The sequence below is a fragment of the Pezoporus flaviventris genome, unplaced genomic scaffold, assembly GCF_033815535.1.
Source record: "Pezoporus flaviventris isolate CSIRO_AGI_PZ_B2104156 unplaced genomic scaffold, CSIRO_AGI_Pfla_v1 ptg000041l, whole genome shotgun sequence".
Classification (NCBI taxonomy): domain Eukaryota; kingdom Metazoa; phylum Chordata; class Aves; order Psittaciformes; family Psittacidae; genus Pezoporus; species Pezoporus flaviventris.
The window spans coordinates 9,178,400-9,199,836 of NW_026892589.1; the positions used below are offsets into that span (position 1 = coordinate 9,178,400).

General features: G+C 36.5%; 1 protein-coding gene across 5 annotated transcripts in view; it reads right to left on the reverse strand.

Moving 5' to 3' along the window:
* Nucleotides 1-5,000: 5,000 nt before the first annotated feature.
* SFSWAP (splicing factor SWAP) overlaps nt 5,001-21,437 on the reverse strand; it is a 49,382-nt gene continuing 32,945 nt past the window's right edge. For 3 of the 5 annotated variants that reach the window (XM_061466140.1, XM_061466143.1, XM_061466144.1), the window contains exons 14-19: nt 19,774-20,039; nt 13,511-13,666; nt 12,054-12,179; nt 8,217-8,387; nt 7,593-7,665; nt 5,001-5,414 (exon numbers count right to left, since the gene is read on the reverse strand). In XM_061466140.1, the coding sequence (XP_061322124.1) occupies nt 5,349-5,414; nt 7,593-7,665; nt 8,217-8,387; nt 12,054-12,179; nt 13,511-13,666; nt 19,774-20,039 (858 nt within the window). In that variant the 3' untranslated portion in view covers nt 5,001-5,348. The remainder of the gene's footprint in view (nt 5,415-7,592; nt 7,666-8,216; nt 8,388-12,053; nt 12,180-13,510; nt 13,667-19,773; nt 20,040-21,437) is intronic. The other 2 variants (XM_061466141.1, XM_061466142.1) reach the window with 2 other exon arrangements.

A 21,437-nucleotide genomic window follows, 5' to 3' on the forward strand; every position in this document is an offset into this window, starting at 1 on the left:
AGAGAGATTAGCTTTATTTTCTTCCTTTTGATTCCAAATCCTCTGACTTATTTCTTGATGAGAGTTAAGGTTAGTTTTTTCCAAGTCTTAACATTTATGAAGGAAAAAAGCTTTTATAACAAAGCAGAGCAACAATTTAACAGACAGTTCTACAGTCAGCAAGGCTACCATATCGTAATAAATAAATTGCAGGCAAACACACTTAGATTGCATTTTAAGAAGAAACGCCAAATCCTCTTACTTTTTAATAGAGGAAATACAAGTCACATCTGCCCTTCTCCAGTTTTGTAGACTGGGATTTCTCTTACTCAACCAGGCAGCTGTATTTATAACTGTCAAACATCATCAGGAAGTCATTGCACTTTCTATTTAGTCATCAACAGTTTAATACTCAGTCTAAAGAGTCTTTGTCATCATGCATTTAGATGTGCAGCCACTTTATCCTTATCAAAACCAAGTTACAGCACTTCTCCTGAGTAGAGTATGGCATAGATCAAGAAGACACAGCAGATCATCACCATCGCTTTTAAAATGGTCTGGCAGAGCTTTTTGTAACGTTTGTCATGCTAGATGTTCAGAATTAATTGTTGCCAAGAGATTATAATCTCCATTCAAATTAAAGATATTAAATTCATACCATGGAAGTCTGAAGTTCACTGGAAGGTAAAAGTGAATTTGTTATAAACAGTCAGGATTTCCTTTAAGAGTAACAGAAGAACTAGTAAAGTATTCCCGTACCTATATTCGCCTCCTGTGTAATTCAGAGCAGGGAAAATTATGGCAAAAAATCAAATACATGCTTTGCATTAAGAATTATCAAGGGTCTTTCACTGGTTCAAACAGAATAACAAAAGTAATACTGGCCACCAGAAAGACTGAAACCTAATTAGTAATGCAGGCAGGCATTAGTTTCCAACCAACTGCTCCAATAAAACCTTTCCTTTTACATCTAATTCTTAACCGAACTACTCTTTTGGTGCTGAGAGGATCTGCCTGAAAGCAAAATATTCAGAACATATGCATATTTAAATCACAGGAGGAAAAAAAATTCAAACACTGAGCTTTCAAGAGCTGCATCCAGAAGAATTTCAATCAAATTTTCATAAAGTTGTAGCCAAGTTAATTTACAAGATGAAAATAAGGATGTTAGATAAGTGCAACGCTGTATTTCATCATTTCAGATCATGGGGCAAAAGGAAAATTAATAAAGAAAATGCTTTATTATCTTACTAACCTCAGTCCACAGGTCTTTAACTTCTTTGCTTCATGTAATTAGTTGCTGGGTAGGGATGGGAGAAGAGGAATAGATGATAAACACAACTCAGTTAAGTAGAAATGTAATAGGATTTCCCAGTAAAATGTCTTCACACAAGGTAACAGACATAGCATTAAATCCAAAAAACATGAATTGTAAATGTTATCATTTGTTGCCCTGCTGAAAAAATGGAGAATATGGGTTTGATTGTCTCCAATAGGTGAAGTTTACAAGTGAGAAAGTGTACATTTCAAAGTAATTGCTGTCAAACGAAATGTTAAAATACAAAGAGTTACAACTGACAACAGATGTGAAATCGTGATCAATGCAAGGAGATGGCAGATATATCTCAACGGCTGTCAGCTTCTTGACAGAGTCAAATTGTTCAATGGCAAACTATTAGCTCAATTCAATAGAAGCTGCCCTAAAGTCCCTCCACCTGTAAAAAAACAAGTATGTACCGAGATATCGAAGTTATTTTAACTTTATTATTAACAGGTTACTCACCAGACTGAAGAGCCAAGTAGTAAGCTGCAGAACATATCTAATTCAAATTAGAGCATCTTTAATACACCTACTGAACTTTGAAGATTAGACCTAGATGGACAGGTTAGACAAAACTGATGAAGTAAAACAGCTGTACTGAGAAATACACTCTAAAGTAAACCAATACCAGGGACTGGAGGACAGGTGCATACAAGCACCTAACATCTGTTTCACTTCCATTTGAGAAAGAAAGGTGGAGAACTCAAGGCTACACACTACAATTGCTGCAGCAATGCCTTTGTCCCATTAGCTTTGTTTCATAAAGCAATCCATCACTGAGAAAATGTCTGTAACACCTACAAATACCCAAGTCTTACACTTTGAACCACTAAACCGTTTACAAAGTTTTAAGTACTTGACTACTCAGTTGAACCTTAATCTCCGTTGAATAAAAACTGACACCTCTCGAGCAGCTCCTACTGCCAGTGGAATTCGTTTGAGAGAAGGCTGCTCTGTGTGAATAGGGGAAGTTTTATTGTATAAACTGACAATTAAAAAAACTTATCCTCAGAACTATGATTAAAACCCCTGAGACAATGAGGACACACTGCCCAGCACATTACAGACAAGAAGGGCCTTCCAAAGTGCCTTGGAAAGCTAGAGTTAACATTTCAAGTCCTTCTGGTTTGTTACACATATGCTGAGGAAATAATTCAAATTAGCTATACTAAAGAGTTGTTTAAATTACTGTATTTGACCAAATTTTAAGTAAAGCAGTCTCATATTGTTCCCACAAAACTGAGAAATTTGAAAACCTAAAACTAGTTGCTGACAACTCAGAGCCACCACAGTGCCTTTGTCATGACTACTTCAAAGCTCTCCTTTCTTCCAGCTGAAGATCTCCCAATTTCTTAACTCCCCACTGTAGCAACCATCAGAAACAAGATTCCAGCAATACAGTCAGGTGATACAGGGCTTCTTTAGGCCTCCTGGTGCACAGCCACATTGCAAAGAATTAAGTACGTACAGTTGCTGTGGATGGGAGGCTGCTGTGAGCGCCCCTTTTTCTGCAAAGCCCAAACCTGCTGCCTGTGGTCTCAGATGCTTCAGCAGGATCCTGTAACTGGGTCCACAAAGAGGTCTCTTCCAGGGCTTGCACTGAAAGTCTGTCCCTGGAAAAGAAATGTGAAAATCTTCAAGTCTGAAGTTCTTAGGACATTATCTTGTTATTGGTTACACATTCTCCTGATATACCAGATGCCAGTAACAGTACCGACTGTATCACAAGCTCCACGCTGTATTCACAATCAGTTACAACACAGCCAGTGCCTGTGAAGACAGACCAAAAAACCAGCACTAGTTTCTAAATGTGAATACATACAAAGGAATTATCCTCGTACAGCAGTTCAAGCTCCTTTAATACAGGGAAAGTGTCCATTGTGGTTAGAAAGAATAAAAAAATAACACCATAAAATCACTACTACTTCTTAAATTCTGGAGAATGCACCTACCCATGAGAAAGTGCTAAATGCAAACAACCCTCAATAAACAACAGAAAGTGTAGAAAAATGCAGTTTAATCTAAATCTTCTTGGTGATAAACCCTTCATCTCACTTCATACACAAAAGGGAGTAAGAGGAAAGAAAAAAGACAAAAAAGGCTTGCTCAGAGGGAGGGATAATATTTTAAGAAGTCATTAAAGTAACAACCTTCTCAAAGAGAATAAATCTGCAAAGCAGCAGCAAAACAAGCTGCCCAGTCTATTTTATCAAAGAGTTGGGCTTTTTTCCTATTACATGACAAACAACTGGCATCCAATCTGCCAATTATTTAACTATGGTGAGACTTTTAACTCCATTTAGAAGGGGAAAATATAGCTGCTGTAAATTTAACACTGCAAAACAATCCACAGCAGCTGCCTGCGTAATTTACTTTATGTCCTTTTTTTACCTCTGTCTCTACTAGTACCGTTTCGTCAACACATACAGAGAAAATGCTACCTTTCTTGCACTGGTTGAAAGTTATTTTTGTCAGTCAAAACATTACAAATAACCTTGAAATAATTAGGTAAATGGCAGATAACATGATTCCACATTACCATTTAGATGGCTTTTTTTCATCGTCATTTACGTGGACAATGAAATTTCTCTGCATCAGACGCAGTATTATATTCTTTGTAAGAGTGTAAACTGCTAATTATGACTGGCCAAAAATTGAAAAGAAACCCGATTATTGTTTCAATGGTTTAAATCTCTTGCATTCCAAGTGAGTGAGTGGCATACCGACAGCCATTTTGACCATCGTGTTACACAAAGCTTGAGTTACATGAAAACACTGGTTTTCATCCCCTTGCTTTGAACGAGATTATGCATTGGAGTTATTAATCTGTGTAGTTAAATTACCAACTAGTCTGTAAGAATAAACTTCACCACATTAATTTCTCTAATCCATCTCCAACCTCCACCTACTCTCTATAAAATTTGAGAAAATTAGGACATGAGTCACTATAACCATAATATTTCTGATGACAGATCAGAGTTTTTCAGAGGTCATTAAAAGCTCTGATTCAACTCACTGTGGAATTGGTAACTGCCAATGAGAGCACCACTGAATATACCAACTATTATAAATTCTCACAGTTAAAGCAGGCTTGGGGAAAAGTTCACACATGCCTTTCTGCACTCATTTTAAGATCATTTAAATTAAAAAGAAATAATTGTCTTGGTGTACAACAAAGAACGTACAATAAACAAACATTCAATTACAGTGAGGCCACAAGCCTTCTGAAAAGTGTTAACTGGTATATGTCAGTAAAGCATAAGCTAGTAAACATCTTTCTCAACTGTATGAAAGATGTTAAACAAGAAGAATGCCGGATTTCTGTAAAGTATGTCATTAAATGACCACAAAATATATTGTCTTTTCTGTAGCTAACTAGGGAGAATAAGGCACATTAAGACAAACAGGCCACTGACCATTAGTGACTGGCTTCAAAGGATCAACTCCTGAAACAGGGGCTCAGAGATCTTTCTAAATGATGCACAGAAAATCATGTCCCTTGTCCCCAAACTATCCACTACTAATATCCAAGCAAACAAAGCATTTTTCTTAAGATCATTCAAAGCATGAAGGAAGATGAAAAGTATTTGGTCAAGCAGGCTAGACCAGCTGTTACTTTAAAAAGCAGAAATTACTGAAGGAAATTCATTTGTAACAGAAGTCAACTGCAAACAGTTAAGGACTCCACAAAAACTCTAGCTAATGAAAGAGGTTTCCTTCTTTATTATTGTGTAATACTTCTTTCACAGAAACATGGTATTTACAAATATACACATATAGACTGCTGATCATAAAATGTTACTGAAGAATTAGTCAAAAAATCAATTTACAAAAACCAAAAACTTCCCAAAGATATTCTGGCTGAAAAAGTTTAATGAAATTTCAAGGAGACGCGTCTGTACAGAAAGATAGGTTTTAGCTCCCCAAGTTCTGGTAATAGTAGACGAGTTGTGAACCGAGTGAGCTAAGCTCAGGTGTACATTTGAGATGAGGCAGTTTTTTCAATATTGTTTTTCAAACAATTCTTTAATGGTCAGTTCAACAGGTCTCAGGAGGCACTAGTTTGTATGTTTTTGGAAGCTGCAAGCATTGCTCTCACTTTGGCCATAAGATCCTGTAGAAAATAAAAGGAAAATGATCAGACATGTCTGAGCTTCAAACAGAGCTAAAGCATGTGATAGCAAAAAACATGAATGAAAAGGTTAGCTTACACTCCATATTCTAACATAGAACAGTTAAAGTCATGATCATCAGATATTAACGGCTCCTAGGCTGAATCAGTGAAATAATCAGAGAAAAGTTCCTATGCCAGCAACTGAAGTCTGGGTTTACTACGATGCTACAAAGTGCTCTACATAAATATTTAGAGCAGTTCCCCTACAATGAAACACAGAAATGGAAGGAAACTATGACTGTATCTTTGCAAAACCTGTAGTGAACACACAGCTACTAAGGTTTAAAGAAAAGGAGAAAGAGCCAGTAAGAAGAGAGTGCTAACAATTACTCTGTAACAGAAAGCTTTTTACTGTTTGTTTTGCAAACCTGCATAAAAAATTTACATAGCAGCAGTATTTTTGCATTTGACAGACTGACTGAAATATCAAGTCTGCTGTGAAACCAAATAGCAAGTCTCAGTCTTGTCTGCGTATCCAGTGGAAACAGCATTACAAAAGGAAATGAAATTTCATGTAAATGGCACCAAATAATTGGGCTGCAGAAAACGATCACAAAATGAAGTGTATTGGTAATGAATTAAAGTTACTTAAAACATTTCTTCACAAATGCAGTATGAAAGAATTAGAATCCTTAGGTCCTTTAAAGCATTTAAAGCTCTCAAAAGTCTTCATAGGGGAATTCAGCATCATTATTCCACTTTACAGATAGAAGGATCTGAATGAAAAATAGATACTAAATTGATTATGGTCAGCCAGCACACTGACAGCAAAATGATCTTAGTAATGATTAGGTAAATTGCATTTGTTTGGGCCCTTAAAGATAAAAAGATGCTTAACTACTCTATGTTGGAAAATATCTTGCAGATTCACAAGAATGTCATTCTTCTTACTTTTTGCAAGTAGTAACTAAGAACTGCATTTTAATATCGTAATCTTTCCTCCTCTTACAGCTGTACTTCAAGCAAGCCAACTAATATCGAACTAGGAAATGCTATGCCATAAGCACTATTTAATCCAAGAAATGCATGAATCAGTTACCTTTGTCTGAAAGGTATATATTTTTAAAGGGTGAAGTGTTTACTCTACTTTGAAGACCATAAAGTAGTTCATATCCCACTTCTCACAGCAAGAATTCCCATGAATTCGTTTGGTAGCCTAAGAAGTGCTCTGGAATTAGTACTTCATTTTCTTTCTCTATTGCCTATACTTGGTATTTTTCTATCTTCCTGAATATGCTTGGTTTGGGTTTCTCATTAAAAAAAATGGATCAAATACGGTATATAAGATACTAGTCTACCAGTTTAGTTCACTAGTGGAACTAAAAGCTTGAACAATATTATTTTATTTAAAGAATAATCTATCCATTGGAAAAAATAAGAATATAAAAAACATTTCTTGATTTGATATTGTAAAGTTTCCAAAGCTTAATTAAGAGCTTTCCGCCTCTAAACTTGGCATACTCTATTGAAAAAAAGTTAAATATATGCATGAAGGCTCTAAGAGGATGAGTGAAATTAAAAATTTTAAAGAGTGGTACCATGTGGTAGCTTTTAAAATAGGAATGGAATTCTTTTGACGGAGGCTGGGTATCTTAAAACTGCATTAGGGAAGCTGAATGAGCTGAATGCACTTAGATTGCTATACAGCATATACAGGCACTTACTTATTATGCCATGATTCACAGCAAACTTGAATATATCAACAAAATCATAACAATTGTTCAGAGACATAAACAGCAACAAGGGTGAGATAAGTGAGTTGAAGATGCTGCTTAAACTTAGCCTTTGCCAAGTTATTCCTCCTTCCTTCCTTCTTCCATGAAACTTGTTAAGAGCCCTACATGGTAAGATGGGGTATTGTAGCATAATGCGACTTTCATAACAGTGGATATACTGTGGCATAATGAATTAAGCTTGGTCTTCAGAGGCTTGATTAAATTTGAAAGGACAGCAGCTACAGAAGCAACAAAATTGTTCTTCCCATAAGCAAACAGATTAAGAATGACAATGAACATGTCTCTACATCACATGCAAAGCTCGGAATGGTAGAAGGTAGTAAGAAAACAACATGATGGACACACTTAATTAGGTAACATACTCTGAATTTTTTATTTGTACCTGAGTGATTTTACTCTGCACTGAAGACACAATTGCTGAAGAGATTTGGCCATCTTTTTCCTGAGAAACTCCCCTAAAAATAAAGTAAAATTAGAATTAAGAATTCATAGTAAACATTTAAAAAATACATTTTACTCATGATTTTTATAGAGAGACACTTCATACAAGTATCTCATAAGTCAACAGTTCTCCCATTCAAATAGAAGCCATGACAAGCCACGGTCAGAAAAGCCACTCACACAACTGATGCAGAGAAGTCTGGGTAACAGCCTAGGAATTTAACACGACTGTTCCATATTGTGTAAGAATAATCTAATTATGAATCTCGCACAGACATCACAATTCCATTAAAACTCTACTTCTCCAATTCCAATTTCTAACTTGGAATTCAGTTGCACAATTTTATGCACCAGTTTTACTGTAAGAGTATGTAGAGCATTTACTCTAGTAAGCAACAGAAATCCAATGTCTTCATTAGACTGATGCACATAGTGCTGTCCTCCCAGAGTCTTCCACTTTTAATAGGCATACATTACACACACACAAAGCTCCTCACCATGTTAGATCAAAAGACACAGAAAAGAAATATCAGCATTGCTGTAATACAGTTGAGGAGTATATTACCTGGAGCGTTCCTGGCTGGATTCCCTGCTCTCCACAGGAGAGACACTAGTTGAATGTACAGAATTTTTGTGTGTGGATGGTTTGCCTGGTGACATGGATGGTGAAGGAGACCTAGCTTTGGACTTGGTACGTGATCTAGACCGCCTCTTCTTCTTCTTTTCATGGGGACTTCTGCAAGAAGAAAATATTCTATTGAAGGATATTTTAGCAATAGTACACTTGCCCAATTGAAGTCACTTGTCGCCCTTCTAAAAGCTTACCTAGCCCTTTTCCACACAATACTTCTCATGCATTCAGCAAGCATTAGTTTTACCCCAATACTTCTATGGTTGTGCAAAATACTCTCTCAGAAGCTCTTTTTGACATATTACATTAGGCAACTACTAACACCTCAGGCTCTCACTTGGAATGGTGCTTCATGGATACACAGGAATTACTGGACAGTATTTGACAATTTGAAGGATGACAATGAAAAATGTTTCACTGGAGATTTGCAGAATAACTTTGCTAGAGGGAAGTTCTTTTCGAAACAACATCAGACACTTAAAATATAATGAGTAATGTAAGAATTTATATCCCTTATGATTTTCCTAGCTCATAAGTGAGCTAAACCATGGAATCATAACTATGCAAAAGATATACAAGGCAAATCCATGGTTTGTTTGTTAAAAGAAATGGCCTCCTTGTGATCCAATCTAATGTAGCCAATGGCAGGCTCAAAATTATAAACAAGGTATTGTATGCCACTCAAACAAACCTGGACCTAGCAACACGTCTTAAGTGCAAACAGTTTATGAACTCGAAAGTAGATAGATGTTTGTCATGATGAGAGCTGGAACAAAGGGCTTATGGGTATCTGATGTTTTCATTATTGATAGAAGAGGAAAACAGAGGTAGCCTCTTCACATGCAGTATTAAGCTCAAAGAGAACTCAATTAGCAATATACTAGAGACAGAACTATCAAAATCTTTATACATGGTTATGAATTTACAGCCATCTGATTTACACACCAATATTGATATTACTGTAATTAGAACTACTGGAGTAATGACTTAATTAGAGTTAGGCAACACCTCATTGTAGATATATCTCTCTAGCATGTACTGCTAGAAGTCTCTTCAGAAAAATGCTGAAGCTTCTAGAACCTCTTAAAAGACGGTAAAACTTTGAGCCATCTTTTAAGCATCACATTATTGCTTCCTTTATTTTGATTTTATTTGGAATTTGCTACTTTAAAAGCAGCTACACTGTAACATTGAATTCCCGTATCAATATTCAACACCTCTGATGCTTAGAATTTATCATACAAAAATCTGGTCTTTATATAGTATTAAATGTTCAAGACCTATAATTGAAAAACCTCCTTAAACTTTTCTTGCAAAAATAATCATTAAGTGGCAAAAGAAAAACCCCACAGCTCCACTGGCCTCAACATTTTTACAACTATACAAAAAACATCAGTTACAAAGTCAGTTTTTCCTTGGCAAGCAGATTACATACTGTAATTGTCCAGTTCTTAAAACATTACAATGTAATCAAGCTGTGAACATATTTCATAATTAACTCTTGAAAATCTCAAACATGCATCATGCAAGAATATTTTACAGTTGCCTTTTTCAGTATTTTTCATCTCAGATTATGAAGAACAAATGTGGTAACAGCTGAATGAATGTGTCCACCCATTTTTCTATTTTTAGAACATCCCATTTGCTAAAATCAGGCTTATCTTTTAAATATCTTTCTAGGTACAAAAGCTAGCATGAAAGAACTGCGCATATTCCCTGTGGAAAGTAATTCACTGCAGTCAGATTAAAACACTCATTTACACTGGACTTCTTTTTAAAGTGACTGTGATAGCAACTGAGGTACAGGATAAGCAGAACAAAAGACAATTGTATTTATTCTGAAGCACACCTCACTCTACAAGCAGTGAGCCAGTAATTCCCAAACAAGACAAAGCATAGCTTCCTCGTTCTTACATATTTCCTTCTGGAAACATACCTAAGGGTTTACAAGCAATGCTAGCTATTCAGCACCATGACTGACATCAGATTAATGTCCCAAGCAAACTTATAACATTGCAGTATTCAGGAATTCTAACTTTCAGTCCTCTTGACAGTACCGCATTCTAAAGCTTGCCTACTACTTAGTGTAATGATGGTTAATAAAACCCACTCAGCTGACTGCTGCCATGTAAGACTGAAATCTGCCCTCACCTACTAGGCAAAATATACACTATTCACTCATAGAAAGCTCAAATAAACCAATTAGCTTCTAACAGACCTCGAACCCAACCTCTGCTTCCATCACACCATTGTGAAGAATCTGTTCCATAACTGAACAAGTCCACCATGTTTTTGCACAAAAAAATTAACATGTCAGTCATAAGAGGGCTAAAGCAGTAGGTTTTCTGAAGTCAGAGCTGCAAAATATTCTCATCCATGTGCAACTACAATATTCTTTCTTCAGTCCATTATTTTTTGCACTTACTGTCATATTTTGTTGTGTAGGCCTAACAGAAGTTTACCATTTCCACTTCCATAAACTTATACAAGCTTTCCACCTATACAAACAATTTCCACTTTATACAAATATTGTTTAAGGAGGAATCCAGTTTGTTTCACAATTACCATCATAATTTATCATTAGTGGCATAACTGTAAAGATAATTTATAGCTTAAGATGCTCAATGGTCAAGCAGCAGAAACACCAACACTGCACTGAAAATAGCACAGGGCTGGGAAAAAATTCCTGTGTGTGTTTATAGGAAAACATTTTAAACCTCCATATATTTTCTGCTTAACCAAATCTGCATGCTGAATTCCACAGAAGCCTTTATTATCTCTAGTTGATGAATGTGAAAAACAGAATCAGTTGAAGTATACTGATGAAGCTCTCAATTATGCATACCATGCATCAATTAATTAGAAACTGTCAAGACATGGAAAGTTACCTCAGGAAACAATAGACATTTTAAAATAATTGTAAGGTTGGAAGTGTTTGCTTCTTATTCCACAGGAAATAGGGAGAAACAGGTTAAGACTTAATCTTCGCCAATTAGAAGAAAAATTTGGTATGCTCAGTTTAGTAATTCAGTGCGCTGGGGTTTGTGTACACTTTAGGTGTACATATACAAGCATGAAAAATTTTCACTTCCTTGCATGTTGAAGGTGTAACATGCCACAAAATAGTAGAGACACAAAACATTTCAAAGCCTTCTGGGCACACACTTTCCTTCTGCAACTGGTTAGCTTAAATAATATTTGGTATGCCATTTTGATTACAATAGGTTCAGAGATACCATATGCCCAAGGTGCTCTCAAGAAGACACCTCTTGATTCATGTTTCACATTCCACTTTGTTAGTAAAATAACTGCTAAATGTAAAGCATACTGTTTGCTAAACTGGAGTTTCCCCTTATTTGTGCAGGTATGACGAGATGTCAAGCAATGCCAGTAGGAATAACATAAAACCACTATATGACCTCTGTGCAGAGGCCATTTGGTTCACACAGGCAGAGCATATGAAAATAACTCAAAAAGAGGGGAATACAAGAATCCAAATAAAAGATGAACTCTCACAGCTAGGAGACAGTAGCATATTAAAGTTCACTGGTTGGGTTGTACATTTAGTGTTTAAATATATGCAAGAATTCGAGAAGGACAATGAGAGTTTCTATTATTTTTTTTTCTCCCCAGAAATATCTGTTTATTAGAATAAAGCCCAGAACATAAGGAAATGTGAAGTTCTACCCAGAGAGGTTACAACACATCAGGCAATGTGTATGGTCCTTATGATGCCAGGACGTAACCTTTTCCAGGAGCAGGTATACTTACTTGGAACGTGGGCGTTTCCTACTATTTCCAGGACTGTTACTAATGCGATAAGCTGTTGGAACGCTTCTTTCATCTCTCCGCCTTTCTGGTGTGTGAGCCCTTCTCCTAGGTGACCTTGATCGCGACCTGAGCAGGAAAAAAAAATACATAAGTTTGCTTTTTGCTACTTCTTTCACTACTTTTATTTCAGTGGAATTGTGCTGTCAGCAATTGCAAATAGAACACCTTTCAAATACCTATTTTACATCAACATGGGGTATTTAGTGTCCAAGACTTGTCAGCTGCATAAAAATTTCTTACCCGTTCAAGGCATTTAGGATGTAGTTATCCATTGCTTTTCACTCCCAACAGGCGGGGAACCGTTCATTTTTTGCTATAGCAAAAAAATTTATATTTTGCTATTTTATGTCAACTTCTGCAGTAGTAGGTGGAAAGGTTTTACTTTAGCCCTGTCACCTTTTGTGGCAACAGAATTTGTTAACATTGGTATGCAGAAGACCAATTTGGCTCAAAGCCTGAGACTGTCAGGCCTGACCCTGTCTTCTCAAATTAGTGGTATGTTTTTAGAACTGCTGCATCACTAAGATAAATACAAGTTTTTGTTTTTGGCACATCTCCATCACTGACAAGTCCAGGAAATTTTATCCCAGATGCTGCAGAATGATCCTAGCACAGCCAGTATTTTCACTTGTGCAAGTGACCAACAACCCATGATCAGTGTTGTTTGGCACTAGCAATTTGACTTGAAATACTTTTCCTAGAAAAGTGAGAAAAAGAGATCAAGAGAGGAAAGAATAAAGCATGCCCAGTTAAGATCAGAGATCAACTTAAGCGCTTAACTCCTTTTCTCTATGATTTGGTATTAAGTGGATGTGCAAGTAAAATCCAAGTATTTCTTAACAAAATAAATGGAGTGAGAAAAGTCCGGACAGATGCAGGGGAAGGGGAGATCATAAAGAGGGTGACTCAGGGACCCAGCTTAGAATAAAAGAAAAAAAATCCCAAACCAACCCCAAATCTACCCCCAAATTCCTGACAGTAACAGTTAGTCTTGTTCTCACTAAAATATATAGTTCTAATAATTTTACTTCTATTTGCTTAAAGTCTTTCTTTTTTATTTACTATAGGCATGTCATTCCATGTATACAAGCACTGATGTTCTCGAAAATACCTAATTTGCTGTGATGACTAAAAGATAAGTCATTTGTGAAATCACTGCTCTTTTGCAGACCCACACCATATATATAACATATATACATACACACACTCCTGAACCATTTCTCTTACACCTACAACAAAAGAGATCAACTGAAAATGAAAAAAATTAATCACAATGACAGTTAAAGTGTTGCAAATTAACTGCTTTGTCACTTAGAAATCTGATCTTTACCAGGCCATTCAGAAGGATTAAAAAGGAAAAAACCAACAGATGATAAAGTTTGGGGTCAGTCAGACACCTTGACATTTTACCAGGATTTCCCTCAAAAGAGCTCCAGCAGTCAAATCTTTTCGCTGTCGAAGTTGCCTGATAATTTTCCCGCTCTGTTGCTGCTGCCACTGATGAGCTGCTCAGAGTCGGCTCCATGCTCAGTGTCCCTGTGGATGCTGTGAGTCTGTGATACGGAGGCACACACTTCACATTGAGAATAAAATATCCTAGTTTTGGTATTAACTAGACTCCTGAAAAGGCTCGGTCCCTTAACCAAAAGCTGAACGTTAGTGAAACATGCCTATATGGACCAGCCTAAAAAAAAGTCCAATCAGAAAGAAAAAGTCATTAGCTTCATTTTCATGAACTGAAGTTTGTGGTTCTACAACATCACCAAATGTTAAGAACTGTGGCCATTAGGTTCAAACAATTAAAAGCAGCTTAACAATTTTACCGCAATACATCAGTTATTGCTTTCATTAGACTGTTATTTCAAAAGGCACTCTATTCCTTTTAAAGCCAGTATCACTTCTGTTTAGTAGGGTCCCAACAGTTCAAGGGGCTACAAAGCTTGGCATGTCTCATTACAAAACAGGAATTAAACTACGTTAATGGACACTGCCTCAGCAATAACAAAATCAGCTTGGAAGGAGAAAAAAACCCAAACAACCTTTTTTTTTTCTTTTACAAACCGCAAGTACTTCCAAGTCTCTTAAACACCTAACATTGAGGCAAAAAGTAGCACACAAAGACACACACACACACACACTTGTACTCTATCCAAACCTACTGAACAGTAACCAGTTAATAAAGTATGCAACTACTAAGTACTGCTTATAACTCACTGACTGGATAAATTCTGTGGCTTAGTACTCCTGTAGTACTAGACAGTGTAAACTAAAAAACAGTATCAAAGAGAAGTTTAAATGTTCTGTCTCTATCAAGTTTCATTTAATTAAATCACTACGTAACGAGTACCTCTGCTTCCCCTCCACTCCTCTTACATACACAAATCATACTCACACAAATACATAATTAGCTTAGATCATGTAGCACAAAGATCTACTTGTAGTTCAGATGAATATCATAATTCTTTGCATTTACTGCCAGCCAACTGTGAAACCTCACTTCTCAGCCAGAATATCATTACTGAAGACTCCAGTGACTGACAACCTACACCAAGAGCATCACTCTCAGGTGCATTTCACAAACTTTTTAGTGGTGCTTTGAAATCAATTAGGAACAAAGATACTGGTAAAACATTTACTAGAGGTGACCGAAAGGTTCCAAAGACTGCTTGCTTTCCAATCAGATTTAACAAATGTGCCCCATCTTTGACGCTGAGTACTTATTTGTAATAACTAGTTATCTCTTTGAGACTAACAGCTCCACAGCAATCCACGCTGCAACACCTTACAGCACTTCTGGGCATGGTTTACTGTTTCCATGACTTTTGTTAAGCTTTAATCTGTCAAGTTGGTCTAGAATTCAAACTGCACAATACTAGGCGCTGGATGGGACTAACTTTGGTACAGAAACTTTGTTCCAGGCAAATAACATGCAGATATAAAGAGAAATGCTGTTAGCACACCACATGCCGCAATTAAGACAATTTATCTAGGTTCCTTATGTAGCTGCAGTGTTTTAAACTTGTTGCTGCAAAACAGGTTTGGTTGTGCTACCCAGAAACATGCTTTGAATCAACTTCATGTTATTGGAACAGAATTTTTCTACAATAGAGCTGAAAAGGCATTAGAAAGAATTTAAAAAGAAAATGCAACAGTACAAATATTGCATCTTACCACAAAAGACTATTTTTAAATGAAGCGGAGCCTCTAGACCTCTAACAATGCAAAAACAAGTGATAAACGGTATAAAATGGTATATAGACAAGTATATTGCAACGTTCATCTGTAGGATTTCTATGCAAAATAAGCATTTTGGAGAAAAGACAGTATTAGGATACACAGTCCAAAAATGAAGAGCTTGAAAAGTATACTGAACAGCCCCTAAATAGAGAGCAAAGAAAGTTATTGCAAATTTCTACATTTATCTTCACTTCCCACTTCTCATTCTCTGTTAACTTGTCATGATAAGTTATATGGTAAAGGTGCTTTTTAATCTTACTTTTTGAAAGAATTTATACCATTAAATAGTAATTACTCAAAAGTCTTTTAAAAGAGAAGCTCTACTCATGTTTATATGGAAACCTCACAAAATCTAAGGCTTCAAGACAGTTCCCCAAATACAGGGTATGCGTTGAGTAGTCATTATTACAATTTAGAGATAATTCATTATAATCTAAATATAAGATAGTCTAATGAAAAATTATTAAATAAACATAACTCCTCTTTTGGCTGTCACAGTTCATTCAAATCTAATCGTTTAAATAACTTCCAATGCGAAATACTTATCTTCACTGTGCAGGTACTTCAAACCTAATAAGCTACTCTCTAATAAAGTTATGAAAGTTTATTAAAAAAAAAAAGATCCTGTGTTTATTTATTTCCAGGAACTGGAGGAGTAATTACCACAGAAATGGAAAATCCCTTTTTTTTTATTTCAGTCCACTCCTGAGGTAAAATAAAGCAGCATTAATCACTTTATACTGAGATTCATAGGTTAGAATATACATTTTGAACAGAATAAAATAAGGCAATAAAATCTCAAACATACAACATGAGACTAAGATACTCAAATAAGCAGTTACTCAAAAGAGGGTGTTCCAGTATTATTTAGCATCAATATCCACACAATGAAGACTATCTCTTATCACCATTCATTTAATACCGGATGAACATATAGACCTCTACAAATAGTTTACACTTTATCCCAGGAAGGTATGTCCTTTTACATAACCATTCAATAGTAAGCTGTAACATCCAACGTTTTTGGGAATCTAGGGAAAAAGATACTGGTTTAGGTGAAGCACTGGGGAAACTGAAGAGGAAAGAAATATGAAAGGCGTCATGTTTTGAGCGAGACAAGACAATCCATGGAAATAATTTTCTCTGAATCCACACTAAATATATAAATACATAGAAAAAAGAAAGGAAACCAGTCATATCTTCTAGCTAGACAACAACTTTGACCTTTTCTGGCAATTACTAAGACAAGGCATTATTTTTGTCTAAACACATGTGAGACAAAACATGTCCGTATCTAACTAGGTTATGAATCAGCCTCCCACTCGTGATTACTCTCCAAATTCTCTGGTTTCAGGAGCAAGAGCTTTAATTTCAGAAATACAGTGAGTAAGTTAAGGCGTAGCAAACACCTTCAATAAAGCAAGCCTTCAATCATCACCATTTCTTGTACAATGTGAGACCATGTGGGCCCTAATTAGAAAGTCAGGGCTAGAAAAGACCTCAAGAAATAAAGACTATTCAATGTTCTCCAAACTATAATTCTTCAGACAGAAATTTCCCACAATGGAGTGTTCCGAGCTGTATTAACTGCCTTTACCACTGAGACACTATGAAAAGCTTTCTAGTCTGTTAGCAATTTAAATCCATTACTTATTGTCCAAACTCCAAGGACTGAAGAAGAACGTTCATTTCCCTCTTTTTTGGTATACATGAAGATTTATTTCATCTTCCTTCAGTCTTTCCAAACAGTCATTCCAATTCTCTCAATTCTCTCAATTCTTGATGATTCCCTCTAAACATCCTCCAGCTGGTCTAATTCCTTCTAAAGGATGCACAAAACTGGACACAGTACTCTAGCTGAAGCCAAATAGAACATCTTCCAGATGAGGAGACACTTGACGCATCCCGCCTTAGACTTGATTGTCTTTACTGACTACATTAAACCAATACAGTCACTGTATTAAGTATCAGTTGCAGGAGAAAGATATTCTTTACAGTTGAACTATAAGAGCTCCTTGGTCAAAGTTTAGATTTAGCCATGTTCTTGTGAAATGCTATAGAGAGGAAGGTACATTTAGATTTCTAACAGGTCTCCCACCTAATATAATTACCACTAATTGCATTTCTTATGGCCTGCAAAAAGCTCAAAGGGAACAGGCACTCATTCAGCACTGATGATACTGTCTTAAGTTCCCAGAAACAACAGGTTTCTGAATGGGAGAGACACCCTCCAGACACCTCCATTTCAACCAGTACTTACAGAACAGAAAGGCTGAATGGAAAGCCCTTTCCCATTCAGGTCTAACTTCTGTCAAGTTTTAAAATGTGCAAAATATGTGCAAGACGTGGCGAGTTTTTCTGAAGCAATTTCAAAACACAGCTACCCAGCATGAAGCTTTATTGGATTCTCAGGTTGTAGAATTCAAGAGCTGCTCAAGGAAATACCCAATCAGGCTTAATCAGGTGCTCACAATGTTAAGGCTTTTATACGTCTGTTGTTTGGCCTGTGCTAGAAGGCACGCTCAAGGTGGCACATGAAAATTAGCTCCAGTTGATTAACTGTTCTTGGAGATTTTTGTGTACTTTTTTCACCAGCTGGGCAGCAAAAGAACCCAAAACTCAAACCCATCTATAATGAGACTATCCACTGTGTACACGATAGACTTCAGAAGACTGTTGTCTTTTCACCAGCAGAACCAAATGTACACAAGCTGGTGGAAATACTCAGGCTTCTAAAGGACCATACATCTTACCTCCCTGAAGTCACTGAAAACATATCAATCTGAACTTAAAAGTTCCCATTAATCTGGTCACTGCCCAATGCAGACTCATGCAACATGCAGGATTATCTTTATCCTGTTGAGCTGGATACCCAGTTATTAATAAGCATCTTCTCAGGTGATTCTTTCCCTTTTTCAAGGTACCACAGAAGATTACTGTTCGATTTGGGGTTTTCTTGCATTACAATGAATGATGCTTCTCTTTACTTTTACCATGTATTAGTAAAATCATGGATAAATATATGCAATATAGTTTAGATGAAGTGACATGGGGGAGAATTAAGTGAAAATACGGCTTGACTGGAAATTGAAAAGATGAGTGATTCACCTGAGGAGACTTTTTCCAAGGAATCCTTAACTCTGAGAAGACTTACATTCACTACTTAAACAAGGAAAGCTTCGTTCAGTGTCATTCCCTTTATACAGTGGTAAGCACAGAAGAGAATGACACAGTACTTTGGAATGTGCCTTATAACAGAGCATCATGATAATCTATTGTCAAAGGCAGTCAAATAAGCGGCACGCCCAACTGATCTTTTCAGCCCAAGTTATGTTCATTTAATTCCCTGAATCTCTAAACAGCCGAGATGTTTTCTGCAACAGTACTGTATTTAACCTTAAAATAAAGAGTTGTAATGCATTAACACCTACTCATATTAGTGTAGTTAGAAACTTCATCAACAAACAAAAAATGCACAAGATGAGAAGTTCTGTCACATCACCATAAAGGGCTAGAAGCTGTTTTTCAGGAAGCAGCATATGTCAGGCATGGCTACAAAGATAAAGAAACGTATGATTTTGCCTACATCACATACATATATAACTGCAGCCATATTTATATACACAACTCATTTGAACAAGTTACTTCAACACTGCTCTGTAGCATGATCCGGAGAATACAACCTCAACAATAAGCCCTTCCTACTGACCACAGTAATTGCTGTATAGCAGGGATTCAGATATGACAATTTTACCCACAATAAACTCTAAGTTGCCTAGACTCAAATGTCTTAGATGTAATTAACAGTATTAATGTGACACAATATATATCGTTTTATAGCTGGTTAACTACTATAGTGCATTTAATCTCAATAAAGATTAAATACAGTTAACTGCACTGGGCTACATTCATTCTACGGTCTCCCTTACTCATAAACTCTGTTTTCACTCTTCTTGAATTCTTGTCATCTCTCTCCAGCCATTCATCCATCATTTTTCACATGCTGCCCAAATGCTTGCTTTCCTTCCAAGCTTTGCTGTTCAACCACGCTGTTCTCTACCTCTATTTCTTACTTTAATAATGTCTGGTCACTTTACTCCAGCAAAAGCCACAGACTTATTAGCAAGTTCTCTTAATGCTGTAATTGCATTCCTACACATTATTGCCAGGTATTTCACAGACCAGAGTGAAAAAGCATTTACTGGTACAAATTTCACACTACGTAATTAGAAATCAATGACTCATTATCTCATTAAAACTATTTTCAAAGACCTTCCACATCTGATGATATTTACATACTGTCTTCAAGGTGACTAGACCCTTTGTAATGGGCAAGAAGACACACAAATAATGGAAGAAGTGAAAATAAAATTGTGTTAGCCCACAGAGAACTTGAAAGAATATGTTTGGTTTCCAAACCCACCTTGAATGCCTGACAGTTCTATAGGCAGTGGGAAGTGAGTGCTTTGCTTTTGAATGTGATCTAGATCTGGACTTAGACGATGAATGATACTTGAATGGTGATCGAGATCTTGTCCGAGATCTTTTCTTGTGTTTTTTCCTTTTCTTTTCTTTTTCTTCATCCCTAGGAAGATCTCTGCTTTTGCTTGAAGGCCTTTCTGTTTGTTTAACTTCGAAGGTGGGTAATGTTCTGACTGCAGTCACAGGACATGGTATACTGTTGACACTCTGAAATCAAAGGAAAACAAAGAACAGTGTTCAGTTTTCAAAGCTGCACACATATTTTTAACCTGAGAAAGTCCTGTAAGTGTTGACAACACGTAACCATCTCTAGTCCTTTATACAGGGGCTACATCTACTCCTGTGCATGCCAAATACATGCATGTTCTGGCAAAGAAAGAAAGATATCCTGCTTGGTAGTAGTTGGTAGGTAGAAATGTCGGGTAACGAGTACAACAGCAAGGAAAATAACTAAACTATCACATTATATTTTTTGACTCATGAAAGTGAGAAACGCATCCATCTTAAGAACATACTTGCTAAATCAATAACAATCTAACCTCCTACAGATGCTATAAAACCTCACAATGCTGCATCAGTATCACGTAAAATATGCGTAAATAAGGCTGATGCATTCAAAAATGTGCGTCTAGTAGTATTTAATGGAGGCCTACACAGTTCCCTAAAGATACATATACAAAGTGGGATATGCATGCTGAGACTGTCAGCTTAACTAGGACATAGTTCTGAAGTTTTCATCTTTAGTTTTTGGAAGAAATGTATTCTAAAAAATGGGTACTATCAGATACATTTGCATCTATTTATCCTGTTTATTTAAAAATGCTAAACCTGAAGATACAATCAGAACCTCCTGACATTCAAAGTTAAGTTTTCATGTCACTCACATGCCTGAACTGTGCTGTTTAGATGACAAGCTCAAGGAAAACAGCAAAATTAATTCACGTTGATACGAACTGCTGAAATAAGTATTTTGAATGTAAAGGGTTGGGAAGATTTCAAAACCAGGTCCATGCACAATTCATGCTCAGTAATTCTGACTGCAGTCAGTTAAGCAAAACATACCATACTCCAAAGCACTTTCAAATTATCAGCTTTTACTGGAGAGGATTCTGCTCAATGCCTTGTTTAGAACAATTCAAGTCAGGTACTACAGATACGCTCCTCATTTCCAAGCCTGTCATTCCCACAGCTGCCATTTCAAGGCAACTGGAGAAATCAGTTTCTCTCTGTCATTGTTTCTGCTCCACCTGTCTGACACTTTCACCGTTTGATATGAGGATGCGTAGTGTGATCAGAATAAAAAGTGATACACTAAAACCTGAAATAACCAAATTCGAAACAGGTGATCTTTTCCTTTCCTTTTACCATTCTCTTACTGTGAATACGTCAAGGCAATAATTGACCACATCTGACTAGTTGGAAATCCACCTTTGCTGCAAGTTAAGAGAGCCAGGACACTTTTCTGAGCTGTAACCAGTAACTGCTATCACAAAATTTACAAAAATAGAAATAAAGCACTATACTAAAGTAGTTTACTTGAAGGATTATACACACTTCATAGCATGATCATAGAGGCCCGTTTCCTGTTTCACTAACCTCACAACC